Source organism: Dinoponera quadriceps, unplaced genomic scaffold, assembly GCF_001313825.1.
Source record: "Dinoponera quadriceps isolate SergipeBrazil2010 unplaced genomic scaffold, ASM131382v1 scaffold9, whole genome shotgun sequence".
Classification (NCBI taxonomy): Eukaryota; Metazoa; Arthropoda; class Insecta; order Hymenoptera; family Formicidae; genus Dinoponera; species Dinoponera quadriceps.
Window position 1 is genome coordinate 1,599,689 of NW_014554295.1, and position 17,748 is coordinate 1,617,436.

Below are 17,748 nucleotides of genomic sequence, written 5' to 3' on the forward strand. Positions count from 1 at the left end.
GAAAGCGGAAAGTCTTTGATATTCGAGAATAACAGGACGTCCAGCCCGAGGGGCACCGCGCGTTGCCCGGGTACAATGGTAATGGTCGCAGTCTTTGTAATTGAAATTTTCAAAGTTCTACCGAGCATAAGTTGCGTTTCAAAGCGTACACGCGAACGGAGGTAACGATAGATTCGCGCAGCGATTGTCGGGTGTAACGCAATTTTTCACTCACCTACACAAACCACTCGTCCTTCTGGCTGGAGGAGATGTCACTGGAAGATAAAAGAAAACGTGTTGCGGTAAATTAGCGGCACGTCGTGTCGCGGATATCGCTGATAAGAATTAACGCGACGCTGGAATCGCTGCGCGATAGCTTATCAATAGGTAATCAATCAATGGTTGGAACGAATAAAGCCTTTTTTTTTCCAGCAAAACGCGGCTACGCGTCGCGATATCGCGCGTGACGGAAATATTTCTTTCCATTATTTTACAAATTCATCCATCTATAAATAACTTCCGTTTAAATTCTCCTTCCCTTTATCACTATAATTGCGAAAAACGGTGAGACATTTTGCGAATCGTTATCAATTCATTTCGCGATACGGTAAAATTTTTATCAATGCCAAGTGGATTCACCGAAAAGGAGAGAAAGAGAGTTGTTCTTCCGTGAGAGAAACCGTACGAAAGCGTGAAACTTGTAGCCGACTCGACTAATTAGCTGCGCATCCGTAATCCGGAAGTTTTTACTTCTTCTCTATCGATCGTCCTCGATTCTCGCGCGGCGATCTTATCGCAATTTGAATTTATGACGGAAGGGTAACAGGCTTTTAAGGGTCTAGCCGGTAACGACGGTGCATAATGCGATGGAAAGAGGATCGCGCACACGCTCTTTCTTTCTCTTACTCCCTCTCTGCTTCTCTTCCAATTGGCTGACGTATCGTTTTTGCAACAAAAAAGAAGAAAACGCAAACCTCCTCCAACCCTCCCCCTCCCCCGATTCCAATCTGGCCGTATAAAAACGATCTACGAGCCCGATCGAGCTTCCCGAGGCGTTTGCCATTTTTACCGACATCTAACAAGGAATGGACTGCGGCATGATGATCCTTTTTACTGCTCTGTAAAAAGTTACAGCCACCTCCCGCGCGATAATAGGCACGTTAGAATCGTTTCGTTGCGACGCGATCGCGAACTCCCGTCGGCAGGCGTTTCGCTGGGATCTCATTCGGCGGAATTATGTGCTGTGTTACATGCTAAAAGTTTCGTGTCTCGTTGAAGGGAGGAACGTCAGAGACACATCGGACATCTCACTCCGTCCCTTTGATAAAAACGGGCGGAACAACGACGTCGATAAAAGCCCAACAACGATACCATTTCTAAATTGATATAATATTCTTGAGAGCTCCATACCTTTCATAATTCGAACGTTTACTCCCCCCGCGTAGCCTCTTTTTCTATTCTTCCTTTCGAAATTTCACGGCAACGTTCCGTCAAAGAGAATATCGCGAGGTTATTCCGATTGTATGCAGACAGCGCTGCGTGGCCAGTTGAAAAATGATAAGTGCGCGTAATGTTATCTTTTGTTACGTAAAAGAAATCTCGTAAAGACGAAAAGAACACGAAGAGAGGCGAGGTTCGCTTCAATATTCTCAACACACTTAAATTCTACGAATCTAATGCACATGATAGCCTAAGGGTACCCACATTTTTTTAATACTTTCTTCGCAATTCTACGAATAAATTTTAATATATAAATAAAAAGTTGTTACCGTAATTCTGAAAATAAGATCACAAATACTCAACTGAATAAAGCAACAAGCCATCGAGCGTATAATTGAATAATTTAGAAAAGAAGACGACGATACCGCGAGGGAAATGCTCACCTGTCAGAACCATGGCTCCTCACTTTGCCTGGCAGTAGAGGCGGACCCGGGCCGCGCTGTGCCCGTGCCTGAGGCCCGCAGGGCGCAGCCAGTTTCCCGGCCGTGGCAGGGTCGTCGCCCCCGTTACTCCGGGCCCGATCCCCGAGCCGAAGTTCCCCAGGGGCCCCAGGGTACCGGTTGTGCCCTTCAGCGTGGTCATGCCCACTGGCAGACCGGCGCTCGCTCCGTTCGATCCGTACATCTGTTGCACTGAAATGCCGTAAAACACATCAGTCCCGCCACACCACCTGCATCCCTTTCGACGACAGGGTCGACTTCTCGCGAAATATTCTCTCTCTCTCTCTCTCTTTCGCAATGCTGCGACCGCAAGATACATTTTGCGAACGCAATGAGACGCGAAGTGGCGCGACGACACTTGTTCCGCTTCGTGTCTTCCTGAGAGTATCGTTATATAGACATCCTCGGGGAGGATTTCAGGGCAGGCGAGGGTAGTTTCGAATAGTTTCAGGATTCCAAAGCCACTTGCGTGCGGTCGTGAACTCGCAGAAACTCCGCTCTGCCTCGAGTGTTATATAATAGAACGTTATTTCCGCGCGATGACAGCTCACAAGTTGTCGTCGATTACTTATCTTTGCTCCGTGAAAAAAAAAAAGAAGAAATGAATAACGCGAAAGCTCAGCTCGCGTCGCCCGCCGGTCGGACGGATTCGCTTCTGAGCTTAACGGCCGCGGGATGACGTAACCGCCGTGACAACGAGATTAAAAATTCCCCGAGCGATCTTCGAAATCCCGGCGCATGCAATCTATTTTCCCACGTCGCCGTGACGGAGATACGCGCGCGTTGCGCTTTTCCGCCCGCGGGCGGGCGCGCGCGATTACGCGGAATTTTCCGCGCGCGCTCGCTCTTTCAGCCGTCGCTTATCCCGAGCGAGGCGAAGTTTGCTTTATGGGTGGCCGGAATCCGGGTCAAGCGGATTTCGCGAGCTTCGCCGAGGGAAGCGCGGTTAACGCTCGCCACGATTTTTCGGCCCCGGGGCACGTGACGTTTCGTCGAAAAGGCGAAATCTATGCGCGGCACGTGACGGATAAGGCGATCTTTCGACAATCTCACCGGAAGTCGCGCGCGTATTTACGTCGACTGTGCGCAAGTTGGGACGATTCAGCCGCCGCTCCTGCGCACGGCGAGATGACGGCACATCTCGGCGCGAACGGGGCGGAAAGTCCAAAGTAATGAATCGGAAATGCAACTGTGTCAGAGAAAAATGCGAGGGATAAATATTGTCAAAATATTAAAATGCTCGGAGCGTCGGGACCGAATGGCGCGGAGTAGGTGGGCAGCTTCGCGACATTCCTGAGCTTTTACTGGCTTACGCGATTTTTCAGTGCAAATAAGCGTCGCAACGTTAAATGTATGCCCGGGACGTGAGGGATAAAACCCCGTGCGGGACTTTAGAAACTCGAGGCAACAGCGTATTAGCTTTATAAAAGTTCCGGACTTTCGTGCTTTCTCTCTCTCTCTTCTCTTCTTCTCTCGTATGCGCTATGTGCGAACGTCGAGAGTCGCGCCGCTAATTTAAAGCGAATAGTCTTGGCCGCGTTTTAAACCGTATTATTACTCGCGACGAGATAATCGTGCTGGCAGGCACACGGACGACGTGGTAATCGAGGATCCATAGTTTTACAACATAGACGGCAAAACTAACGACGCTTCGATATAACACGAGTGATTTAAATCAATTGCCTTTTATACTCGTGGAAACGATCAGCCGCATTACCGGACGATTAATTGCTCTCTATCGCCGTTGCAAATTCGATAGTACGGTTTGGTTCGTGCGACAGGACCCGGTAATAGCGTTACGTTACATTACAGTGGACGCGATATAGCGTAGTGTGCGTTTCTCATATTTTTGCGAGAGCGTCGCGCCCGCTTATGATATATTACTCTATTATTCCTTTTCGCTGCATAGCTTGAATTTTAAACGACCGTAGTGACGATCAACGCGGCGCGATATAGTAGGGTGGGGCAGCGGGCCGACAGCGGGCAGAGGGGGGAATTTATTATACGGTGTATCTCCAATTTAAAAAGAGCAATGAATTTTTTAGTCTTAACTTTACGTTTACGCGATGTTAATATCGCGGTCCCGAAGAAACGAGTTAGCCTGAGTAAGCCGTGAACGCCGTAAGCCGCATTAAAAGTTATTGCGCTAAAAGGGAATATCTTCAATTATTTCGTGTACAAAGTGCGGCTTTACGGTCACGGTCAAAATGCGTTTTCTCTATCCGGCGAATATGCATTTTTCCCCTGTGATCCGCCTAAACTCAAAATGTCACTCACAGGGCGGGTGACTGCATTCCATGACGAAATTCTCATCTCTCTCCCTCCCCCATCTTTCTCCCGCTTTCCGGCTCGCCCATAAAGGGGAGGAGAGGCCCCATTTTTTGACCTCCTTGGCGACGTCGACGCTTTTTTTTCCGTAAATTCGCCGCTTCGGGAACGGCATTTTTCAGGAACATCGAAAAAACGGCCGACCGCCGCCGAAGAATGCCATCCGGCCGGAAATTTACGGCCGACGCCGAAACTGTTGAGAAGAGCCCGCGAAAATGGCTCCCAACGGGAGGGGAATTTTACCGCCGACGGATTTACGCTCTTGTTCTGTTCGTACTTTATCCCGCGATGTTATGAAATTCCCGGCGAATCCGCGGATCCGTTCTCCGCGACGACGCGCTGTTAGAAACCGCGCGCGCTTTCGGCGAATTCCAACTTCGTCGCTGATAAATTAACACGCCGCGATTAGCGACGGTGTTCCCGGCGAAGTCGCGGAAAGCGCGATAAATCGTCCGGACGCAAACCGCGTGAATTTCACTCTTTTTGCACGATAAACCGACAGAACGTTACGATTATTTTCTCGCGCGAAATAACCCTCAGCGACCATCGTCGTCAGTTTCGCGACGATCATAGGAACTCGCTCAGCGCGCGCGGTTGCATTAGCTGCATTGCATCGTCAAAATTTAACATCCCAGCGAATGTCGACTTTACATCGCCGACTGTTCTCTTAAGCAGCTAGCCGAGGGAAGGAGGGAGGGAGGAACGGAGAGAGAGAGAGAGAGAGGAAAATCGTATATACCCAGAGTGCAATCACGTGATGCGAGTGTTACACTGCAGTCGGAATACAACAGTGCCAAAAGTGGGTTCTCCAGGCTGACGGACGAGCGCAGTTCGGAATATGCATGAAGCTGTAGTCGCTGGATGATCACGCTTCCCGGAATCTGATCTCATCGCAATTTCCCGTAAGCGCCGTAAAGGGCTTTTAGCGAAATCGCCGACAAAACTCATGGCGCTTGACAATAACCGACGGCGCGCAACAGATCATAGCGGAAAACTCAGCGAGAGAATGTTACTATTGCGGAACAACCGGTATTGATTTCTCGGAGATCAGGGTTGCAGAATGTCCGCGCGATTCTCAGAGCGCGTATTTCGCGCGGACGACGTTTTCGAAAATGACTCCCGCACTTCTTCCCGTGGAGCGGTTATTTTAATACGCGGCACTGCGCGCGACACGTTCCCTCGGAATGTACATATGTAAATATGGAAAGGTCGAACGTGGAGTTATCGTGTTTCGAGGTGCACGGCGAGATCGATGCGAAAAAAAAACGGCCTATTTCCGTAAAGAACAGCGAAAAAAATGGTGAAAAATCGTTCTTTCGAACACGGAGAAAAAATACTGTGAGTTTTCGGACTCTATTGGCATATTTCACAACTCAACTAGTGCCTTAAGACGTTGCCTGACTCACGCCCTCTCATCTCGAATTTCTTTTATTATGCCTATTTATTTATTTTGATTACATCGGAATCTCTAAATTTCATTCATTTTTATGTATATTTTTACGCATATTTCCGTTTCTTCTTCGTTTTATTTGTAGATCAAAGGGAACGTTTAAAGATATAAATAAATAAATGTTCTATAATGTAGAGTCTGCTAATAACTAATTGGAAGGGTTTGCAGTTATTTACGAAGGGGCGGCGGTCTCGATGAACTCGGCGGTGAAATCGTTCCGAAGTTCCCGAAATGCCGTCAGACGGAACATCGCGGCGGTCGTAAATCTTACGAAAGAAATTTCCCGGCTCCCTCTTTCTTCCTCCACTCTGCTTTACCTCTATCTCTCTCTCTCTCTCACGAAAATAGCCTCGGGGTAGAGTAAACAGCGTAGAGAACAGCCTGCGGGAGGAGCGGCGGAGAGGAGCCGGGGTAATGCGTGGCTAATGCGAATTCCGCGGTAAAGTTTTATTAAATTATATTCCACTCGGCGAATTCAAATTATCTCGGATACCGCGCCGGCAAGGGCGTGTGTATATATTCGCCCGGACCGGGGGAGACATGTTTGTGTGTGCTGCGAATACCGGGGTAAATCATGGAAAGTGGACTACACAGAGGATTTGCCTCCCACATTTTTATTTTGCGTGCTACGTCGAGTATCGCGCGCCGGGCGCAATATGGCTATCGTGACGTACCGCCGTTTAAAAGGGCGTGTAGAAAGGAAAAAATGAAAAAAAAAATTGACAAAAATTTGTCTCGCGTGAAGATATTAACTTTGTCCGAAGAGGATCGTTTTCACCCGTTCGGAGAGCGAGCGTGTTTATCGCCGCGTCTGTATATGTATTAAGGGCAATTTCCCGATTGATATTTGATTTACGTAGTTTCTTTGGAAAATTCCCCAAAGTAACACCCTCGCATATTTCCGTCGACATTTTTCTTGCGGAGATGCCGCGAATTTCCCCACGTGTCCTCCGCGTATCGCGTCAGATCAGCGATGGATTAACGCCGATATATACCGGAATAGAAATATATCTAGTCGGTCTGAATCAAAAACTAATGACTAGCTAATATATATAGGCTAAATTAAATTCTCCAATTATTAGTTTGCTACTGGCTGATTGTTCATTAAAATGTAGAATCGATTTGCTTAGTAGGATCTAGCCGTTGTCTACCTATTATATATATCGAATATGATAGAATTGATAGCGCTGTTTATTCGAAAATATGTAATCTAACTGCTATACATCCGCCACACTAGCGTTTTAAAACGCGGAGTACGTATGGAGAAAAATAATTTCGCAGCCAGATACCCACGAGGTTGAATTTCTGCTAGGGGATGCCCGACGCGCGATCGCGCCTTCGCAAACACCGGGCCGCGTGCATTCGGAGCATTTTCGACGAGTTCGCAGCCCATTCCTTCTCGTTTCCGTTCTCCTTTCCATTTTCCCGAAGACTCCTCTCGCGTTCTATCGTCGAGATTGGCATTCTTGCGCGCCTCACGGGGCAGGCCAGCACGGACGGACGCGCAGGAGCCACTTCCGTCAACCCTTCCCACGGCGAGCGACGCGAAGCGATGCGACGGCGAGAATGCGGGATTGCGGCCGGTAAGGATGCGCATTTCCCCGCCTAAGTTTAAATTGTGTACTCGGCGAAATGGCTCGAGTCCCCCCCCCCCTCAACTATTCCAGCAACTTTTAATACGGCCGCCGTCGCTGTTGCTGCCCGCTCGCGAAGTATGATAATCAGGCTGCTTCGCTCACGGATGGAAGGATAACAGCGACGCGGACAATTCCGTCCGATCTCGCGCTTTTTTTCTCCCCTCTTTGAAGATTTTCCGACGCGCACTTTATGCATTCGACGGCGGACAGAAATTGAATTCACGGCCGACAAGAGTACGCTCTACGTGGGCCCGACGTTCTCGAGGGGGTTGCTCGGATACGTCGCGCTCGTCTTAGAGCGCGAGAACTTAACTAGTAAAAGTACAGTGTGTCTTCAGTGACTGAAATTACGAAAGCACACCAAAGAATGATGTTTCCGAATGCAGCCTGAATGTTTGAGAACAGCCGGTGTCTAGTAGTGCGCACACCGTGTGTGTTTCCGAACGCAGCCCAACCGGGATCCCGGTATTTTCTGTCGCGTGCAAACGTACGGATTTCTAACAAGGAACCGATCAGAATTTCCCACGCTTGTCTAATAATTGATCAAAATCAGATTCTACTTCGGAAAAGCCGATCGGAATCTTTTCTTGGGGGAAATCTCATCGGAATCCGACAATAAGTAGGGAAAAGATGGGGAGATTTCTACACGGGATGCTGCGGCGGTGTTGGCCATGCAACGTCGAACACGATCGGTCCATCATGTACGTACCGTCGGCCTGTGTATTGATACGCGACGACGACTCGACGGCCAGCCACCGGTCGCGATTGCAGTCGCAACTCGGCCGAAGTCGATTTAAGAGTCTTCATTGGGCGCGGGGCGCGACCGATCGCTTAATCGCAAATTAGCGTCGGCCGCAACCTGTTGCTGAAAAGCCCGCCAACGGGGTTTTGTCGATCGGTTTCAGCCAGGACGATTGCGCTTCCTCGAGAGAGGGATTACCAACCGGTGTCGCGCGCTTTTTACGCCGATCATTCTTGCCGTCACGTAGCCGGTAACGAGGATCTCGTTAGTTGCTAACGAATTGTTTGGATACAATCGTGCGGGAGCGCCCCCGAGCGCGTTCCTCGCATTCATTAACATTCGAATCAGACCGCTCGGATTTCGAGTGCTTTGATACCGCGGATTAAGTTGATTGGATCGCATTATATGAGCGGCCCGCCGGAAACGAGATTAACGGAAGGCCGCGTGGATAGAGGGGAAGATTGGCCGGAGAAAGAGTACAGGTGATATCAGCGATTCTCGCTGGAAATTCAACAATCCGCGGATTTGTCACAATTAGAATCGCGCGACGGTACATCAGCGTTCACTGGCGCGCACTTGCGGAGAAAATCCGGACGATCGTCGCGCCGCGGGAAGAAGGGTAGGAAACAACGTTCCAAATTGACGAGCGCGCGCAAACAGCCGGCGCGGAGGAACTATTTATCGCGCGAGAAATTCTTTTAGGGAGAATGAAAATTGCATAAATCGGAAGTGGAGAAGTAACGAGCGCCAGAAGGGCTCGCCGAATCGGGTCGGACGTGGTTTTGTTTCCTTCCTCGCCGGGTACGGCACACGTTGGGTGTAATACATTCGCGCGCTCGCACTACCACCGGCGCGCAGGTCGTTTCCCCCGACCTTCGCAGCGGCCGAAGGTAAAAATAATCGACAAGCCACTCGCGCGATACCTCCGACCCCGGGCAAGTGTCTCCCGTGACGTGCACGGGCAATAGCTCTTATTCTCCCGAGATCGATTCTCAGGAAGCTAACAGGATCAGGTTGGCGAGGCTTCCGGTCTTGCTTGCGGGGAAGGAGAGCGCCGTCGTTTCCTTGATATCGGGCATCTCCGGTACTCGACGCAGAAAAGTACACGAGGCAAAAGGTAAGGTAAGGCTTGCGAAAAATCCCGCGCACGAGCATATCGCGTTACCGCACATCATATCACCGTGTCCGTCCGTCCGTACGTCCAAACCTCATTTCGTCTCGCTAATGGCATGTATCGTGCGTATTTTTCTACACAGTATGTATATTACACACACACACACACACACACACATGTTATTTGCTTATTATCAATAGTAATTACGGAATAATGGAGAACGTAGAGAGCGGATGGGAGAAAATCAAGCAGTAAATTCGAATCGGGCCCGCGAATACGACCATGTCGGGGCTACAACAATATCGTTGCCGTGAAAATACGTCGGAAGGGAAACAATTTAAATAGGCGGGTAAATGGACAGACGGACAGACAGACGGGCGGACCGACAGACATATGGACAGACGGATAGATAGACTGACAGATAGATGGATAGATACAGTTAAATACTTTTTATTCGATCGGCGAGCGAGCGAGAGCTTCCGCGCATCGGATCGATAAGAAATTGCCCGGTATGCGAGAACATGTCGCAGTCATGTCCGCCCCACTTCTCCGGTTTGGCGAGATATCGATTAGCAGGTCCCGGCAGTTGTCTGACCTTGACACGGTAAACCTCCTTCTTCTCTTCGTCCTCCTGCTCTTCGTTCTCCTCCTTCAGCTCGCGCAACGTCGGACTCGCGTAACGTTTCCCGAAGTCGGCGAAGAAACGCGTCTCGGTTCGCACGAGATTCTCCGCTCGGCCGCTCTCGGCCGATCTTTCGCTCGTTACTTTTATTCAACGACTCGTTAGAGGCGCAATCAACATGACGACAATGGGATACGATGAGACCGATGCGGCGCATCGCGTTACAGGGAGCGCGATATCTCCGTTCCTCCGCGATAAATGTCCCCTTCGAAATAAACGTCCGGTAGCGTTACAAGGCGATATTACACATCGTAATGTATCGTAACGACACTGCGTCGTAAAGCTCGCGAGGGTGCGATAAACTATGGCTATGCGCTGTTCCCTAAGAGTAAACGAGGATGAATCGCATTGCTCTTTCGAAATTTTCTAAACGGACACAAGGATCTATATGTCGCCCGTTTTCTCTTCTTCTAGAGATAAGATAAGATACCCTCTCAAGATATTCTATTCGAAAGCTCGCCAGAAGCACATTGACTTACGATATTCCTATGACAAAGTGCTCGACATTCGATATCGAGGCGTCTTAGAAAAAGGATACCGACACCGGAATTCGCCAGAATTTTTTCAACACGCTATTCTTGTGTTTTTGACTACACGGAATCATAAATTCTTTTGTACGATAATAATATACACGTTAATATAGCTCGCGCTGGTCGATATATCATTTATATCACAAACAAAGGAAAAGTTGAGAAATTGTATTTCTTTTTGTCAGTTGTTATTTCAATACAGCGTGTAAAGCTATCAACTAAAGATAACATTTGCTTCATACAAGAGTTCTGCGGGTTATGTAAACGATGGAATATCAGGACGGGGTACAAATTAAACTGTAAAATATTATTCAACTGTTAGAATGAAGCTTAGAGGTCTAGAAAGAAAATAGTATGTCTGAAAATCCGGTATTAATATGTGCGAAATTACCGGTAGGCTGAGAAAAACATTACGTAGTTTCGCTGATATTTTATCAATCAAGTTTGACTGGCCAAACAATGGTTCCCTACACTATAAACACGTCACGACCTGACGATGACCGAATATCGGAAAGTGAACGCCGCGATTTTCGATTACCTATTACGCCGATCGCAGTTTCTTCCGGAGAATTGCTCAGCATCCGAAATACAGAAGTTGAAATTTTATGAGCATAATAAATCGTGCGTTGACTTGGTCTCCCTTCGACTATTCATTGCTGATTCGTAAGTACGCTTTTCTCTCTCTTTTTATTTTATTATTTTATTCTCTCGCGATATCTATAATATAAAAAAAAAAACAATGATAATAATAGAGGAAATATATAGGAAATATATATAAGACAGACATGCTATTTTGTTTTTAGACGCTAAAACTTAATAATGTTGAAAATGATGTAGAATTAAAATTTGGATACATGGATACAAAGTAGAAAAATTTCCTTATTAAAATACATTACAGTTTCTTGGGAATTATTACATATTGTCTTGAAAATAATTACTTTTTAGAAGTTGGAGAAGTGACATTTTGAAAAATTAAACCATAAAACTGACATATCTGCGTTGTTAGGAAATTGTTAAAAATTCTAATGAAAACACGGAAATTCTATTCTTTTGTACATTTATTATATATCCTTACATGTTATCTTTAATCCTATAAAATCAAATTGTTTCGTATTGGTCTAACTAGTGATTACATCGCGAAAGGTACAATCAATAAATACAATTCAGGCATTATATATATCTCTTACCTCGTTTCATTGACTATGTATTGGCTGTATAGCCCATTTGATAAATGCAATTAATCATATTTTATACGCGACTTAACAAGATGCAAATAATATCACAGCGCCGGTCATTGGTAACCTTCATGGCAACGTGTAGAGAGAAGATTTAATCGATTAATCAATTGATTAAAGTAAATTTTTGATATTTCCTAAAAATGTTAATTAAGCACGCCAAAATAGGATCTAATTTATACGAGCATTACATTTTTATGTAGGGCCTAAATAGAGTTGTCCTTACAGTGCATAGATAGAAGTGGGGAAAAACTGTATAAATTAGTGCCCGTTTCAAATTTCTACCAGATTTTGAACGAACAGGTAGAACAATCACCATCGTAATAAGACCCCAGCTCGTTCCATGAAGAATATTCTTGTTATCAATCCAAAACCACCGCAACCAGTTTGAGCTACGACCTGTTATTCGTTTCTCAGAAAATCACGGCAGTCTTTTCCCAGCATTCATCTACCGTCGCCTTATTACATGAAATGATGTAACTCCGACACACAGATGAGGCCGATGAAGAGATGAAACGTCCCATCACGCGTTACACTCTGCTTCTTATTTAAATTAAATTTTAATTTATTTTCACATGTCCAGTTGCTGACGGCTTCTACGTCCTCAGAGATTTGATTAATATTTTATTGAGTTCATGTGGTACACAACGGAAATAAAACTGAAAGTGCGTAGATAATGCGTTTAATATACTTAGAGACAGATAGGAAATTATATTTATAAAGTATGAATAGTAAAAGTCTTAAAATTGCTTTAAGAGACTTTTCAGGGTTGTCATAGACTTGGAAAAACGAGAAGGATCATTGAAATTTAAATTAATCAGAGAAAATCTAGAAAAATCCGAGAATTCCGCACTACGTTATCAACTTAATTGCGCAATTTCTCCACCCACAGTTCTACGAACACACCTAATGTTATCTGAAGGGGAATCATTTTAAAGTTGCGTAGGAGAAATCGATCGTTCTACGATCACACATAAAGATCCTGCTGGTCAACCGTAAACTTCCCCTCTGCATATGGGCTTTGCGCCTTCGTCTTCACCAGATGAAATCCCTGACATGTCCTATTGACGTTTTCGCCCATGAGCACCGCGGGGAACCTGGCCGGGCAAAGACCCAGTAAATAAGCCACGAATCCGGGGCAAGGCCAGCCCCAGAAACCGATGTTCGAGTTAATCGACTCAGCGAAATACGCGGCAGCCCTGTGATGGTTGCAGCCGAAAGGATTCCGTTGCTCCCAACAGCCGGGTTGGTTAACCCCGCCGTTCATGTAGAAATCGATGTGACCGCTCGCCTCGATCTTGCCCTGGATAAATGCGTTCGTGTGCAGCACGTCGACAAACTCGGCGTCGCTCGCGTCAAGCTTCTCATCTCTGTTCACGGTGACGAAAAGCGGCATCGCTGGGTCGAGACCGGTGATCCTCGACAGCCGATAAGGACGCAGCGCGTTGGCGGCGAAGGCCGGTACATGGGCGCCCAGGCTGAAGCCGATCACGTGGATTTCCGTCGCTCCGTAATCCCTCAGACGTTCCACCAGCTGCGCCAGACAATCGCCCACGTGAGGCACGTTGTGAACGGCCACCGGGTAACACGGCGCGATCGCCAAACGGTGCCAGTCGAGCGCGATCAGATTGTACCTGCCCTTCCTCAGGTATTCGTTCCTAATGTCCACCAAATAGCCCAACTGCATGTCCGAGTTATAACCATGAACGATGATCTTCGTGGGTGACTTCGCCACGAAATTGGTGTCGGCAAGATTCGAGCCTGATCCGTTCACCAGCACTCGTTGCCCCACGTCAGGATTGTGTTTGGTGTAGAGGTAGAACGTCACCTCCTCGTCGGGGCAGGTCTGGTTGGTGTTGACCAGACAGGGCCCCACGAAGTAGTCCTTGTCGTCTATTGCATTGCTCACCACGAAGGTTTGCGCGGCCGCGGAGAGCTCGACGACGATCAGGAGAAACGTCAGGAGGGTCCTCCGCGTTGCGTAACCACCCCGCTTGGTGGTCGTCATCTCGCGTCCGTCGTGAACGACTCCACTTCGAGCGCGGTGTCGCACGGAGGGACGAACGATTCCGCTCGGGAGTCTGGAGGAAACTGGCCGCTTCGGCGACCGGTCGTCGGACGTCGTCGTCGGCGAAACTCCACGATAGATCAACACGTACGAGACGAGCCGCGACGAGCTTGGAATCCCTAATGGACACGCCACATGCGCGGCGACATTTTATCAGGCCAGACGGTGGATCGATGTCGCGACGATGACCGAGTCGCGGAAAGCGAACGCCGCGATTTTCGCGTCTTCTTCCGGTGAATTCGACAGTGTCCGGCGAAATTCAGATGTCGTCGCAAAATAGTCCAATCAATTACTTGTCGCTGATTTATCACTTGGAAATTTCTGAAGAGAAAGCTCGAGAAAAACTTGGGTGTATCGAAAAATCAACTAAGGCTAATAATGTTACTCAACACGCTTGCAAACAGAAAAATTGCCACTTCAGCTCCGCCTACTGCACGCAGTAGACGAAATTCATGTAATATCGTTCGACAGAGTTTCTTCTTTAATAATAATAACCAATTTATTGGTCCCTATAGGCAAAAGGAAAGGTAAATAATAACGCAGAAAATGAAAATAACGAAGGCGAAAGAGCTATTTCGACGTTAATTCGACACGAAGCAGTGCGCTCAGAGAGCCGCGTCAATTTCCCGACGATGGTATTGAGAGATACCGGGGAGGATTATTCGCGTATGAAAAATCAGAAGAGGGCTCCAATCACCTTCGCAATAAGACTTCAACTCGTTCCACGAGCGCACTCGAGTCGTCGATACGAGACAACCGCGACCGACTCGAGTTACGAGTTGTCGTTATAGTTCCTCGGAAAATCACGGCGTTCTCTTTCCACCATTCACCCACCGTCACGTTATTTCGCGAAATTATGTAACCTCAACAAATAGAACAAGTAAAATGAGCCGGTGACGAGGTGGAACGCGATATTCCGCCGCGCTTTGCACGCTGCTGATCGCTTACTGGCCGCGTTTGCAATCTTACGCCGCGCGGTATGCGCGCCGGCGTTGTCGGATTAGAACACGTCATTGTTATCGCTCGGTACAGCAACGTGATAAGCACCGGCAGCGATCTAATCAATGGAGCGATTGTGCACGAGCGAGGTCGACTGGGACGAGTGATTCGCTAAATGATTGCGACCATGCATGGTGACAGATCGATGAACGCTTGGGTGCCGGGATTCATCTCGCCGGCGAATGCGGAGATCATGCGCGGCAACGTGAACTGTGTAATACCACCTGCATTTCTCTCTCTCTCTCTCTCTCTCACGTTTTCTCTTTCTCCCTTCCTCCGACTGGACAAATGGGAAATTTTCGAAATACGCGTGTTCCCTTAACCGTTGCCCGTCGGAGTTCAGCGCGTCGATATATCGTGCGGCGGAGTCTGCTTGAACACCGATGAGAGGAAACTTACTTTATAACAGATATAAGCGAATCTCTCTCTCTCTCTCTCTCTCTCTCTTTTTTTTCCCGTCTCTATACTCAATGACTCTTATATGTCGATAGAATTCAATCAACTGGAAGGAACGATGCGATATAATCTTACGGTTTAAAAAGTTGTTCGATCAAGGAACATTTCATATTTTCGTACTTTACCTCTTTGAGTCAACGATTCTGTTTCCTCGATGATACATTTTCCGAAATTGTCGATATCAGGTCGACTGATCCAATCCGTGGCTCACACATAGAAATTATATCGATAACGCGAAGTGGTTCTTTTTTGCTTCTTTGTTCAAGTGAGTGCAATCCGATTGGAAACGAGATGCGTCGTTATCACGATAACGTACTCCAATGACGAAGGGAACTTGGAGGCTTTTATCGCAGGTGCGGTTCATGGTAATTAAAAGTTGATCTCTTTCATTTACACGGGCGAACACGGTAACGACGTCTCGCTTCGCGTGACCAGCCTCAATGACATCGAAGGTTGCTTTGAATAATGTGCGGAACTTCCGTCTACAAATGGAGTCGAGTTTTGTTCGTGATCATATTACCGAATATCATTCGGCTAAATCCCGAATTATTAGATACATTAATTAATTCGATGCCTTTAGTATTTTTGTTCAATCGCTCTTTCCCGTCATAATTCCGTCACAATTCTTTTCTCTATATGCATTTATTTTCTGTAGGCCTTAATTCATATCCAGGATTATATTATGTAAGTAATATGATGTAACGTCGCAGTGGTCTCTGAAATGATAAAACCGCGCAAAAACTATGGGATAATTTCGATTTGTTAGATTTTTCTTGTTAAGTTTTAGAAACATAACGAAATTGTTTTTGATCGAAAATGAACCTAATTCTTTATTTTTCTTCTCGAAATTATATGTCCGAATCGCATTCAGATGTCATATGTCATTGTAGGAAATATGTAATGCACGAACTTCCACATTTTTACAGCTTTTCGATTAAACTTAAAGGTCTAAGAAGATACGAAAAGTTCGCGGAAAAATTTTTATACGTCTTGGTTATAGATTTTCCATTAGATATACACTGAATGAGATTATAGTTATTTTCGGCGTCAACAATAACTTTTTATAGTTTTAACCATGAAAATAGTAATAAAAACATGCATAGTCGAGAGAACTATTTTTCTAGTAAATGTTATTATAATATCAGTGACGATAACCTTACGCGCATGTTGCTGTTGCTTTTCTCGTAGTTAAAATAACAGGACACCGAAAATAATTATAGTTTTCTCTCGGTGTACGTTATCGATGCTTATCAAGTTCGTCGTCGATTTTGTAATCTCCTCAATTTAGACACCTAATATAAACGCCGTTTCCTCACACCGCGTACCGAAGCATTATCGATCGCACCGACGTGACGCGGGTGCGAGTCACCTTCCCCCTCCGCACACGTGTGTCCGCGCGAGGCCGACGCATCTCGGAAGAGCTCGTGAAAGTGTCTTCCCCGCTTCCGCTTCCCCGGGCGATTCCAGCACGCGAGAAGGTGAAATTTCGTCCGAGTTGGTATGCGGCCTACGAGCGGCGGTATCGACGGACTTTCGCGAGCCGACGCGGACATGAATATTAATCATGGTCAAAAACGCTCTTACATTCGCCGCGCCGATCGATCCAGAGGCCTGTCCCAATTACGCGTGTCCACGTAATTATCAGTGTTATCGATCGCGAGCTAAGTTCCGGTTAATCGTGCCAAGCGCGCCGAGGGCCAACGAGAATCCCGTCGCCGTCGTTTGTCGTAAAAGCGAGCACACACGTAACAAACGGCATAATAATATCCGATAAGAGAACGAAAACGAGGCGCACGGGCGATCGTTGATCCGGATTTCCACGTTGCTGAAAATATTAAACCCGTTCTCATCGCTTCATTACGCCCGAAACTGCAATTACCGTGAATCCCCCCTCCTCGCTTCCCCGCCTGTTAATCGCGTTATCCTCGGAATTCGTCAAGAAAATCGATAGCGAGCGGAGGCTCGCCTCTGCAATCCGACGCCGGCGCTACGTCTGGCTCGTATCGCGCGTGATGTGTCTATTAAAAAAGATTCAAATAAATAAAACAAAAATGAAACAAACATGCGAGCCACGTTACACGGGGCGACGGTGGAAATCGATATATCGCATGAGCGAAAACATCGAAATTGGCTTATGCAGCGGCGGTTGAATTCGGCGGTCGGATCCAAAGTGTACGCCCTCGAAACGGACACCAGCGGGGTTTTGCGTTAATTGCCGCGAACGCGCGCGGCTTCGTCGCTGAATGAATTAAATTCATTAGCTTACGAGCCCGCCGCGAATGTTAATGACCGCGTCGCTGCACGCGAGCGAATTATTCCGGCGCGACTCGGCCGCCGATTGAAAAACGCGACGCCTCTCAATCAATTTATAACAAACATCGTAATCACTGTCTTTCGTCGCCATCGCTATTCTCTGTGCGCTCTTTAGAGGAATAAAAACGTCCGTTTTTTTTTTTTTCACGAAGAAATTCAGTCGTCGACTTTCGCATCTTTTTATTATTAAAAAAGAAGGCGGTATTACGGCCTCCCATTTACATTTGTGCATTGGCATATTATCGTCACTGCGTAACAACGGGCTAAACAAATGA

At 47.0% G+C, this 17,748-nt stretch overlaps 1 protein-coding gene across 1 annotated transcript in view; it reads right to left on the reverse strand.

The window, feature by feature from the left end:
• Nucleotides 1–11,478: 11,478 nt before the first annotated feature.
• LOC106743854 overlaps nt 11,479–17,748 on the reverse strand; it is a 114,187-nt gene continuing 107,917 nt past the window's right edge. The window contains exon 6 of the mRNA XM_014618080.1: nt 11,479–13,824. Coding sequence (XP_014473566.1) covers nt 12,605–13,824 — 1,220 coding nt within the window. The 3' untranslated portion in view covers nt 11,479–12,604. The remainder of the gene's footprint in view (nt 13,825–17,748) is intronic.